Genomic DNA, 13795 nt, shown 5'->3' on the forward strand with positions numbered 1-13795 from the left:
GTACCATCTACAAGATGCACTACAGCAACTCGTCAAGGCTTCTTCAACAGCACTTCACAAACCCACGACCTCTACCGCTTCGAAGGACAATGGCAGAAGGCACATTGGAATACCACCACCTGCAAGTTCTCTTCCAAGTCTCACACCATCCTGACTTGGAAATATATCGTCGTTCTTTCACCGTCGCTAGGTCAAAATCCTGGAACTCCCTCCCTAACAGCACTGTGGGAGCACCTTCGCTACATGGACTGCAGCGGTTCAAGAAGACGGCTCACCACCATCTTCTCAGGAATTAGAGATGGCCAATAAAGGCTGACCTTGCCAGCGATGCCCGCATCCCATGAATGAATTTTAAAAATGTATGGAACATCAGTTAGTGCCATTAAATGCTATTGGTTGCTAGTTGCTTTTTTCGTTCATCTCATTTATAATTGCAGATAGAATTGTATAAATCTAGGTAAAATCTAGTTACCCAGAATCCATTCATTTATTTTAAGCTGTTTAGATTTTCCAATTTGTGCAACACCAATCTTGGTCAACACTAATTCTGCTTTTTGATCAATTGCTCATTGCCCATTGGGCTGAAAGTTTAGTAAATATACCAGACACTTTGCTTTTTATAAAGCAACACCAAATTAGTCATTTTTAACACTGCAGTGTGCTCTTAAATATTGTATGTGATCACACAGGTTACAAGCATTGTAGCCTTGTATTTAAACATAACTTGCTCATCCTCAAGGGAGAGAGATTATTTGCAGACATTGATCAGCCATTGTGCAGCAAATACTGGTTGAATGTGACACTGATTCTCATTTCTATTGCTGAACAACCAAGAGAAGCTCCAATATTGTTATGCCATGCCCAGTGTCTGCAGTACCTTATCTTCTTCCCATATTCTAAAACATAGTAATAATTTTATGTACCTCAGAAGGATGAAAGGTTGAATGAATGTTACTCAAATTTGGCCCTACTGCCTGACCTACTCCACTTAAAAGTGGAGCATCATCTTCATGAATACATTTTGGAAACCTTTTTCCATTTGTTTAAATGTGCATGCCTCAATAATGCAAAATTGATAATTTGAGCATGACCTCTCTATAATGAAAATGATTCAATGCCTCTTCAAACTAGTTCAAAATAAGCATCAAGGTGTAGTTTTTGAGGGTGGTATAAATTTGATCAGGTTGCTTCAGTAGTTCTGACCAAAACTCAGCAATAAATATATGAAGTATTTTTTTTAAGATAAAGCCCTGAAAGATTATTGAGGAACTGCAACTAGTCTGCAATTTGATGCCAAACTGTAAAATAAAAATTCACATGTTTTTAAATATATGAAGTTGATTTAGTCTTCATGTCGTGCTGGAATTTTGTGAATCATTACCAGTGAAATTACATATAATCACTGAGCTAGATTTTTCTAAAAGACCTATCAGATCTCCCCCACCCCCTACTCATCCCCTCCCCACCACAAGATAAAGTACATATGCGCGCATATAAAATACAGAAGTGTTGCAGAGAAAGCTATTTTAAAAGAGCTCATTTGAACTACGAGCAAGTTCTAACATTTGTGGGTGGCCTGCAAAAAACAGACTGAGCCAATGCCTCCAAGATCATTCATCTAAACTTGGGTAAAGATGCCTTATGTATGTTAATATTTACCATACATAAAGGTTTGATTGAATTTGCTAAATTCTGAATCGGGAAAGGAAGGTTCAGAACTGTTGTTTTTTTATTGAGAAGCCAAAGCCCATAGAGCAAAGTTGAGAAGTGTAAAAAAAAAAAGGAAAAATAAAATATAGTGAGATCAAGTTTAACTTTTAACGGCCTGAAGTAGGAAGAGATAATTGAGGGGAATAAGGAGTGTGACTGGGAGACTGCTTGTATGACCAGTGAGATATAGAGGTTAAATGTCTTTTAGAAATAGTTAGACAGAAACTGTCTTTCCTATTAAACTTCAAAATGAAAACATAAATCCAGCTGTCTAAGTTGCTTGTAGGTTATTTGATTTGTAAATTATGCCTCATTTTAACATTGCAAATCATACTACTTGGACATAGGAAATGCTAACAAGTGAAGATGCATGCAAGTCTGCAGACAAATCATCAAGGGAGCTTTCTTCTAAAAGTCAAGTGTCAGGCAAATGAATACTCAAAAGTCCTGAAACCACTGTTTTTATCTGCTGAAGTATTAGAAATGGTTACTATCTCAATTGCCTGACCACTGATGAATGTGTTTGATCATCAAATAAGCCTGCTTTAATATGAAGGTAAAGACGGGCACAAATAAAGAGCCTATTTGCCTCGTGAGGTAGATAACACACTATACGAGATCAATCTTTTTGTAACATCAAGCAAAGACTCATTTGAAAGCCACTGAAAAGAATTTGAACTCTTCCGACTTGAAAAATGTATAGATTGTCCAGGTCAAGCATTGTACCAATAGTTTCTTACACTGAAGCAGAATGATACAGCATCATTTTGTGAATATGTCTATTAGCTTTAAACTGACTAATTCAACAGTGTAGTATTTACCGCCTTTTCAAGTAGAGCATGGTGTGCATCTCACATGTCTCTAGTGCAATACCCTGTTGCTGAAAGGTCATTGTTGGTCCTGTAGCATGCTGTCATTATCACAATACTCACAAGAATGCAGTTTGAGACTTGACCTGCTTATGGAAACTGCCTCTTTGCCGTGATCGCAAGTTAAAAATGTTCCGAGAAAATTAAAACTATAAAAAAGAGCATTGGTTTGAGACCTGGGAAAAGAATAAATAAGAAAATGCAATTGATTTCATTTGTGTAGAGAAGAGAAATGGTGTAGGATTGTGTATTTTTAGATCTTGGAGAGAACAAAAGAAAATTCAGATAAGCGCTGACCTTTGGAAATATCAATAAAATGGAGAAAGATAAGAGAGGTTGCAATGGAGAGAGAGGCTGGAGATGAGTATTGGATCACCTAACCGATTGCCAGTTTTTCTTACAACTTATCTCGGAATTTAATAAATTAGAAGGGTCTCCTCAGATGTAGCAGCCATCTTGGGTAAACTTGGGCTTTATAGAAAGTGAAGTGTTGAAGGACAAGTGTGTGGCATAAAAGAGAAATGGAGGAAATGTGAGTGTTCCATCTGAAGCCAGGAGAATTGATGAGATTAAGCATGCATGTAGTTACCATTTTAAAAACTATTTTAATGGAGCTAAATTTTCGGTCGGAGGCTTTCTTTGGATGAACGCCTCCAACCCGAATTTTTTTTGCAAAAATACACGGTGATCTCGGAAGTGCCTTCGATTCTGGTCGGAGGCCTAGATTTGCTGTGTAGCATACAGGGAGAAGACTTCCCCGTATATGTGAAAAGCTGGAGTCACATGGGCCTGGACCACCAATCACTCTGCAGTATTCTCATTGATAATAATGGGAACTCTATTTTTGTGAGAATAAACCCCTAAAACAAGAAATACATAAATAAATAAAACACCTCACATATTTAAAATTAATTGAAATTAAAGTTAATTATTTTAGAAAAAAAATGTACATTTTTTGATGTGTTTTAATATGGTTTAAAATAAACTTGCCTTAATAGACAGGGTTTTTAACATAAAAATGTGTTAAATTTAATTTTTATATGTTTTAAAACTCTTACACTTTAAAAAAAAAAAAATAGGCTATGCGTCTGCTCACCAGGCATAAGAGATTGAAGGACATTGGCTGGGCATGAGTTGGGCAAATAGACCAATTCTCCTGCACGAATGTCCTCCTGGGGATGCGGTGGATCTGTCAAGATAAATCTTGTCAGATCGGAAAAGCTGGTTTTCGGCGCATGCACATCACACCCCAGAAAACCGGCTTTTGCGAGGCCACACCGGGTCCGTCCGCACTTCGTACAGACCCGGCGAGGCCAGAATTTTAGCCCCAGTGTAATTCTTAAGATAAGCAAGTAATTCCCATTCTTCAGTCCATCTTGATTTGTGACATTTATTGTCAAAAAAACAGGTGGCTGGTGTGCTGTCAGACTTCTGTGAATACCTCTTATTGACCAGTCACTAGGACATGTCATGTTGCCCAAACAAGTCTAGACTCTGTGCAGCTTAGATCAGGAACTGGGCGAAGTGGAAGATTAAGCCTGCATTGCCGCACCACTCAGGCACTTAGTTTTAGTGCGCTAAAGCTCAGCACCACCCCTCCACATGCTGACATAAAGAAGCAAAAAATGTGTAGATCTTGCATAGAAGAGCTGAAAGCATTGTTGGATTCATCAGTCTATTTAATTATCACTAATTGATGCTGCGACTGAATATGTTTAGTAATTCAGCTTGGAGTAGGCTGTGTTTTACAATGTGCTTCATTGGTTGCAGTTATTTTTTCAAATGCAACTGTAGATAATTCAAAAATGCATCACTTTTTATGCTTGGAATGTGCTTGTGGCACAAATTGTACATATTCATATAATTTTGAGTTTGTCGCAACAAAGATTTCAGTCACTGTGACTGGGATCCAAAATGAAAGACACATCAAAAATTAAGGATAAAAGCTGATGTGAGTTAACATGAAACAGAATGGTTCCCTAAATCATTGCTGAATACTCTTCTCATTACTGGCTTGTGACTTGGCCCTCAGAGCTGGTAGAATATGGAACATGTTTCAAGAGTTCATTAACAATGGCTATTGCTACTGGCTATTGGCTAATGTTGATGTACTTGGGTACATGCAGACATAAATTATGTGGTACTTATGCTGTCGCAATTACTGTGAAACATTTTGAGCAATAAGGTCTCATCTTTATACCTGTATACTATAATGAATATATTGCTTTGACAGTAGAGCTGATTGATTTATTTTTATGATCTGAAATTGATTGCAGTATTGGAAGTGACTTATGACTCCATAATTCATTGATGTGCACTGTTTAGTTCTTCTTGTTTTGTCGTATCACTTGGTTAAATCTTTCCCTTATCAGGTTCCCACATGTATTACCAGAACTTGATCAGAAGCATGATAGCCAGTTGCAATAGTCTAAATAAACTGAATTCCTTGTCGGTATTCAGAGTATCCTCCAGACATAAAAATACATATATTAAGACCTAGTGATTTTATATAAACTAAAATCTGCAACCTGCCAAACCATACTACAATATTTTGCATTTAACCAGTGAGGGAATATGTGCCACCATTTAGGCTGCAGAGAAGACCAATCTCTTGCTTTTGGACCTAGGGTATTGTCCCTTTTGAAGAGTGTTTTTTTTTATTCCTCCCCACAGGAAAACATTCTTAATTGTATGCAGGGTAGTCTAATATTTCCTAGACTTCCATAAAGCCAGTAAGAACATAAAAACATAAGAAATAGGAGCAGACCATTTGGCCACTCGAGCCTGATCCACCATTCAATAAGATCATGGCTGGTCTAATCATAGGCTCAGCTGCACTTCTTTGCCCACTCCCCATAACCCTTCACTCCCTTATCGCTCAAAAATCTATCTCCGCCTTAAATATTTTCAATGACCCAACCTCCACAGTTCTGTGGGGCAGAGAATTACACAGATTTACAACCCTCAGAGAAGAAATTCCCTTCAACTCGATTTTAAATGGGTGACCTCTTATTCTGAAACTGTGCCCCCTAGTTCTAGATTCCCCCATGAATGGAAACATCCTCTCTGTATCTACCTTGTCGAGCCTCCTCATTATCTTGTGTGTTTCAATAAGAACACCTCTCATTCATCTAAACTCCAATGAGTATAGGTCCAACTTACTCAACCTTTCTTCATAAGTCAAACCCTTCACCTCAGGAATCAACCTAGTGAACCTTTTCTGAACTGCCTCCAATGCAAGTATATCCTTCCTTAAATAAGGAGACCAAACTGTACGCAGTGTGACCTCACCAGTACCCTGTATAGTTATCTGCAGGACTTCTCTGCTTTTATATTCCATCCCTCTTGCAATAAAGGCCAACATTCTATTTGCCTTCCTGATTACTTGCTGTACCTGCATACTAACGTTTTGTGTTTCATGCACAAAGACTCCCAGGTCCCTCTGTACTGCAGCATTTTGTAATTTTTCTCCATTTAAGCAATAATTTGCTTTTTTATTTTATCTGCAAAAGTGGACCTCACCCTTTCCCACATTATACTCCATCTGTGAAATGTTTGCCCACTCACTTAGCCTGTCTATATCCCTTTGCAGATTTTTTGTGTCCTCCTCACAACTTGCTTTCACATCCATCTTTGTATCATCAGCAAACTTGGCTATATTACACTCCGTCCCTTCATCCAAATCATTAATATAGATTATAAATAGTTGAGGACCCAGCACCGATCCCCGTGGCACCCCATCAGTTACTGTTTGCCAACTGGAAAATGATCCATTTATCCCGACTCTGTTTTCTGTTCGTTAGCCAATCCTCTATCCATGCTAATATATTACCCCCAACCCTGTGAACTTTCATCTTGTGCAGTAACCTTTTATGTGGCACCTTATCGAATGCCTTCTGGAAATCCAAATATACCGCTGGTTCCCCCTAATCCACCCTGCTCGTTACACCCGCAAAGAACTCTAGCAAATTTGTCAAACATGACTTCCCTTTCATAAAACCATGCTGACTCTGCTTGACTGAATTATGCTTTTCCAAATGTCCTACTACTGTTTCCTTAATAATGGACTCCAGCATTTTCCCAACGACAGATGTTAGGCTAACTGGTCTATAGGGCCCAGTTTCAACTGACCCGTAGAACAGTGCACCTCCGAGAGGTCCGCCGCCTTTCTAGAACGAAAAGCGTGCCTAATATTTACCTCCGTATTCTCCACCATGATCAGGCCTGCTTTGGATTCGGCGCAGCATGGGGGTGCAGAGCTATAGCCCTGCGCCGAAAAGTGTGCCGGCAGTTGCTTGCGTGCGCAGTAGCTCCTGGCCCTCCCAGCGCGTCCTGTCTCTGGGCGACCCTATTCCTGGCCGAAGGGATGACGCGATGTTCGCAGCCCCTATCCCGGGCCGAGTGGCCTGCCACACAGGCCGGCCGCTGCCTTCCCGCGCTCCCTGAACAGTTCCCATGGCAACACGGCAGTATGGAGCATGTACACAGGGAGATTTAAGCCACTTTGTTTGCAGTGCTAAGGAAATAATGTTGGCAGTCTATATAATATACTCCAGTACATAAACTTAATTACTTTGAGCATGCATATGACATATCGACCGAGCACTCTTTTCAGAAGGCAGGACCCTTTGTTCTTGGATTAGCAGCCCTGCCAGAACTTAACCCTTTGATGTCGATGTATCTCAAATAGTATCAGCATTTTACACAATGACTAAGTATGCTGCAGTAGGTGAGGAAGGAACTTTTAATTTATTTATTGATTTATTGATTTTAAAAAAAAATGTATTTATCATTTATTATTGATGGTTCTTTATTTTTAAAAGTGAAGTGTTTAATGCTTTGGAAAATCCCCTAACTTCCCTCTCCCCCCCCCCCCCCCCCCCCACTATCTCTAGCTACCTGCGCCTAATTTCTAAAGTATATGCAAAGTTTTTTTGAGTGTACAAAAGTCGACACTTACTCCGTTCTAAGTTAGCTTGGAGTAACTTTTCGCTGCCTAACCTTACAAAACAGGCATAAGTGGATGGTAACGCCCTCTTTTGGGGAAAAAAACTGAACGAAAACGAAACTAAACTAACTCACTAGAACTGGAGCAAACTAAATGCCAAGAATTGCGATTTCTAAGATACTGCAAACTAAACTAGTTGTTCCAAAAAAATAGGAGCAACTCCAGCCGAAACTTGGGCCCATAGTTTCCTGCTTTCAGTCTGTCTCCTTTTTTAAATAGGGTCGTTACATTTGCGGTTTTCCAATCCGCTGGGACCTCTTCAGAATCCAGGGAATTTTGGTAGATTACAACCAATGCATCCACTATCTCTGCAGCCACTTCTTTTAAGACCCTTGGATCTAAGCCATCAGGTCCAGCGGACTTGTCCACCTTTTAGTCCCATTATTTTACCGAGTACTACTACTTTAGTGATTGTTTTAAGTAGTAGGCCTGCTCTGTTTTCTGCTCGTATGTCAATTCTACGCCTTCCCTCACTCATCACATTTGGTAAATGAGCTGATAGGAAATTATAGAATAAATCTGTCTAAAGCTAATGTATTCATGGTGACTCCTGAGCTGCGCTTAATCCTGTTCTCTGATGGAAGTTATTCAGTCTCCTGCATTCAAGTGTGAAATTAACCAGGCCACTTTAAATGATGAACTCTAACAGTGTGTGACAACTGAAGCCAGATTAAATTGCTGCGTTCCATGCTATTTCCTTCCATTTGTTGATATGACTTGCTTGTAAAAGAGACAGACAGCATTTCAGATGAAACTTTTGATATAGTACCACATAACAGACTTATTTGGCAAATAGAAGCACATGATATTAAAGGGACATTGGTAACTTGGGTACGCAATTGGCTAATGGACGGAGCAGAGAGTAGTAATGAACGGATGTTTTTTCTGACTGGAGAGAATTATGCATTTGGGTCCCCCAGCGGGTCAGTATTAGGACCATTGCTTTTCTTGTATATAAATTACCTGGACTTCATAGAATCATAGGCACAGAAAGAGACCATTTGACCCATTGTGTCTGCCAGCCAAAAAAGAGCTATCCAGCCTAATTCCACTTTCCAGCACTTGGTCCATAGCCTTGTAAGTTACAGCACTTCAGGTGCAGATCCAAATACCTTTTAAATATGATTTATGGTTTCTGCCTCTACCACCTTTTTCAGGCAGTGCATTTCAGACCCCCACCGCTCTCTGTGTGAATAAAGTTCTCCTCAACTCCCCTCTAATCCTTCTACCAATTACTTTAAATCTATGCCCCTTAGTTGCTGACTTCGCCGCTAAGGGAAATAGATCCTTCCTATCCCCTCTATCCAGGCCCTCAGAATTTTATACACTTCAATAAATCTCACCTCAGCCTCCTCGGTACGAAAGAAAACAACCCCAGCCTTTCCAATCTTTCCTCGCAGCTAAAATTCTCCAATCCTGGCAACATTCTTGTAAATCTCCTCTGTACCTTCTCTGGTGCTAATCACATCTTTTCTGTAATGTAGTGACATGTAAACTAGTGTCTTATACAGTTCTGGCATAGCGTCCCTGCTCTTGTATTCTATGCCTTGGCTAATAATGGAAAGTATTCCGTATGCCATCTGAACCACTTTATTTACCTGTCCTGCTACCTTGAGGGATATGTGGACAAGCACTCCAAGGTCCCTCTGTTCCTCTACATTTCTCAGTATCCTACCATTTATTGTATATTCCCTTGCCTTGTTAGCCCTTCCCAAATGCATTACCTACCATTTTTCTGGATTGAATTCCATTTCCACCTGACCAGTCCATTGATATCGTCCTGCATTCTACAGCTTTCTTCCTCACTATCAATCACATGAACAATTTTTGTATAATCTGCAAACTTTTTAATCCTGCATCCTACCTTGAAGTGTAAATCATTGATATATACCACAAAAAGCAAGGGACCTAGTACTGAGCCATGCAAAACCCCACTTGAAACAGCCATCCAGTCACAAAAACACCCATCAACAATTACCCTTTGCTTCCTGCCACTGAGCCAATTTTGGATCCTACTTGCCACTTTCCTTTGGATCCCAGAGGCTTTTATTTTGACCAGTCTGCCTTATGGAACCTTGTCAAAAGCCTTGCTAAAATCCATGTAGACGGCATCAAACGCGCTACTCTCATTAGCTTGACCGAATTTTGAGAGGAGGGTCAGTCAGACATGACCTTGCCTTAACAAATCTATGCTGACTGTCCTTGATTGATATGTGCCTTACTAAATGATTTTCTAAATACTGTGCCTCAGAATTTTTCCAGTATTTTGCCCACCACTGAGGGTTAGGGTGATTGGCCTGCAATTTCTCCCTTTTTAAACAATGGTACAATTTTGGCTGTTTTCCAGTCTTCCAGCACCATGCCTGTAGCCAGAGAGGAATCAGAGCCTCTGCTATATCCTTCCTTGCTTCTCTTAACAGCCTGAGATACGTTTCGTCTGTGCCTGGCAATTTATCTACTTTCAAAGATCTTGAACCCCTTAATACTTCCTCTTTCATCACGTTTATCTCATCTAATATTTCACACACCTCCTCATTAACTACAATGTCTGCATTGACCCTCTCTTTTGGTCTCTAATAGGCCATATTCTTTTCTTGGTTATCCTCTAGCTCTAAGTATTTATAAAACATCATTGTGTTTTCCTTGATTTTATTTGCCAATATTTTTTCATGTCCTCTTTTTGCTTTTTAATTTCCTTTTTAATTTCATCCTTCCAGTTTCTGTTCTCCAGGATTTCTGCAGTTTTGAGTTCTTGGTATCTGACTCAAACTACCATTTTTTTTTCACTTGCCTTACCCTGTATGCTCCTTGTCATCCAGGGGGCTCTATATTTGGGAGTCCCAACCTTTTTCTTTGTGGAAATATATTTGCTCTTAACCCTCACTATTTCTTCCTTGGATGCCTCCCACTGCTCTGATACTGATTTACCTTAAAGTAGCTGTTTCCAGTCCACTTTTATTAAAACACATCTCAGCTTAGTAAAATGGGCCTTTTCCCCAATTGAGAACTTTTACTCCTGGTCTATCTTTGTCCTTTTCTATAACTACACTAAATCTAATGGAATTATGATCACGAGCTCCAAAATGCTCTCCCACTGATGCCCCTTCCACCTGCCCAGCTTCATTTCCTAATACTTCCAGAACTGCCCCCTCTCTTGTTGGGCTTGCTACATACTGGCTTAAAAAAAAGTTTTGAATGCATTTCAAGAATTCTGCACCCTCTATACCTTTTAACTGATTCTATCCCAGTTAATATTAGGGTAGTTGAAATCTCCTAGTATTATGGCCTATTGCCTATTGTTTTGCACTTTTCAGAAAATTGCCTACATATCTACACTTCTATCTCCCTCTGATTGATTGAGAATCTATAGTAAACTCCCACCAGTATGATTGCCCCTTTCTTGTTCTTCAGTTCAGCTTATATGGCCTCATTTGATGATTCTTCTAACATACCATCCTTCCTCACAGCTATAATTGTTTCTTTAACCAATCTTGCGATGCCCCCCGCCCTCATCCGCGCCCCCCCGCCCTCATCCGCGCCCCTCCGCGCCCCCCCCCGCCCTCATCCGCGCCCCCCCCCGCCCTCATCCGCGCCCCCCCCCGCCCTCATCCTCGCCCCCCCCCCCGCCCTCATCCTCGCCCCCCCCCCGCCCTCATCCGCGCCCCCCCCCCCGCCCTCATCCGCGCCCCCCCCCCCGCCCTCATCCGTGCCCCCCCCTCATTCCTGGCCTACTTGTGTATAGGAGTACAATTTTTAAGTTTATGGATGATACAAAACTTTACAGCGTAGTTAGTAGTGAGCAGGACAGTAGCAGACTTCAGGAGGACATAGACACATGGGCAGACGCAAAGCAGATGCAATTTAATGCAGACAAGTGATGCACTTTGGGAGGAGCAACATGGATAGGCAATATGATCTAAGTGGTACTATTTTTGAACGTGGCAGGGCCAGTTGATAAGGTGGTTAAGAATGCATATGGGATACCTAGCTTTGTAAATAGGAGCATTGTATGCAAGAAGAAGGAAGTTGTATTAAACCTTTACAAATCACTGGTTGGGCCCCAGCTGGAGAATTGGGTACAATTCTGGGCACCACACTTTAGGAAGGATGTCAGGGAAATTTACCAGGACGATAGAAGAGATTAGGGAGTTCAGTTATGTGAAGAGATTGGAGAAGCTGGGATTGTTCTCGTTGGAGGAGAGATAGTTATGGGGAGACCGGATAGAGGTATTCAAAATTGAGGGGTTTTGATAGTGCAAGTCGGGAGAAACTGTTTCATCTGGCAAATGGCTTGGTAACCAGAGGTCATAGATTTAAAATAATTGGCAAAAGAGCTAGCAGGGAAATGAGGAATTCTTTCCCCCCCATAGAGCGTTGTTAAGATCTGGAACACACTACACGAAGAGGTGGTGGAATCAGATTTGATAAGAACTTTCAAAATGCATGTACTTGAAGAGGACTAATTTGCAAGGTTATGGGGGAGAAAGCTAAGGTGTAGGACTAAATTGGACAGATCTTTCAAAGAGCAGGCACGGCAGGCCAAATGGCTTCCTTCTGTGCTGTAAGATTTGATGCTTCTGTATGCATAAAGACTATTTCAGTAAAATTATCAACAGATATATAACTCCAACATAAGTTCAGGATTGATCAGTACGCATAGCATTGTGTGAAGAGCATAATGTTGGCATTAAGGTGGAACATCAGTCTTTTTAACAAAACTGATTGAAGGCTGTAAGACGATATTTAGATTTATGTATAGTTTTATGTAAAATTTGAACAAAGAGACGTTCCTTAATGTCTTGGAAATATGGACTTTGTTTTGCACTGTTTTCTTAATCTGTTCACAACATATAGTTTGATTCCGAAGAAGAGTGCGAAGGTAGAAATGAGATCATATTGTGAAAGTTAATATATTGTTTGTCTTCAGATTTCTCACAGAAGTGCTGAAACCATTGGTGAAGACTGAATTCCAGTTGTTGTATGTTTATCATCTCGTTGGCCCTTTCCTGCAACGGTTCCAGCAAGAAAGGACCCGGTGTATGCTTGAGGTCAGTACTTCGTTGTTTACAAAATGTAATTTTAGTATGAATTTCAAATGCTAACTCACAGTTCATGGCAACGAGCCACTAAGAGCATAATTATGGAAAATTAGTTTGTCATTTCTCAGTTTGAACTCTTATGGAATTAAATGCCATCCAGTATTAGCATTGGAAATGGGAGATGCCGCATAATAAACAATTCCCTCTCAGTCTTCACACCAGGGGACATTTGCTTTGTCACACATTTGAATCCATTTTTATCAGAACCTTCAATTCATTAGCTCTTAATTTTTGTTGTGTAAATTGGCAATAATAAAGAGTTTCATGTTGTAGTCATCACATGGGAACAGGATTGAGACAGCCAAGCTCTTTTTGGTTAGTGTCTGCTTATTCCAGATCATAAGAATTAGGAGCAAGAGTAGGCCATACAGCCCCTCATGCCTGCTCTGCCATTTAGTAAGATCATGGTTGATCTTCGACCTCAACTCCACTTTCCCACCCAATCCCCATATCCCTTGATTCCCCCAGAAATCTATCTCAGCAGAAATCAATACTCAACAATCAGGTATCCACAGCCCTTTGGGGCAGAGTTACAAAGATTCTCAATCCTCTGAGTGAAGAAATTCCTCCTCAGTCTTAAAAGGACTATGTACAATTGTAGCAAGATTTCCTTGCTCTTGTACTCAAAACCCGTTGCAATAAAGATCAACATGCTATTTGCCTTCCTAATTGCTTGCTGTACTTGCATGCTAACTCTGTGTTTCGTGTACAAGGACACCTACATCTCTCTGAACACCAACATTTAATAGTTTCTCACCATTTAAAAAATGTTCTGTTTTCCTATTCTTCCAAACCAAAGTGAATAACCTTACATTTCCCTACATTATACTCCATCTGCCACCTTCTTGCCCACTCAGTTAACCTGTCTATATCCCTTTGCAGTCTCTCCGCTTACTTTCACACCTAGCTTTGTATCAGCAAACTTGGATACATTACTCTATTACACTTGGTCCCTTCTTCGAAGTCAATAATATAGATTGAAGATAACTGTCGTGTGGCATCACTCCTTGATTTTTTTGATTCCACTGCTCTGCCTCTGCTGCTCTTTATTTATTTATTTATTTTATTTATTTATTTATTTAATTTAAATTAAATTAAAATTGGGTCGA

The 13795-nt window shown here is 40.3% G+C and overlaps 1 protein-coding gene across 5 annotated transcripts in view; it reads left to right on the forward strand.

Annotated features, from left to right (window-relative positions):
• Nucleotides 1-13795, forward strand: part of med23 (mediator complex subunit 23) — a 94786-nt gene that overhangs the window by 73435 nt on the left and 7556 nt on the right. For all 5 annotated transcript variants that reach the window (XM_070885245.1, XM_070885246.1, XM_070885247.1 and 2 more), the window contains one exon: nucleotides 12515-12635. In XM_070885245.1, the coding sequence (XP_070741346.1) occupies nucleotides 12515-12635 (121 nt within the window). The remainder of the gene's footprint in view (nucleotides 1-12514; nucleotides 12636-13795) is intronic.

Source organism: Pristiophorus japonicus, chromosome 7 (genome assembly GCF_044704955.1).
Source record: "Pristiophorus japonicus isolate sPriJap1 chromosome 7, sPriJap1.hap1, whole genome shotgun sequence".
NCBI classification, from domain to species: Eukaryota; Metazoa; Chordata; class Chondrichthyes; family Pristiophoridae; genus Pristiophorus; species Pristiophorus japonicus.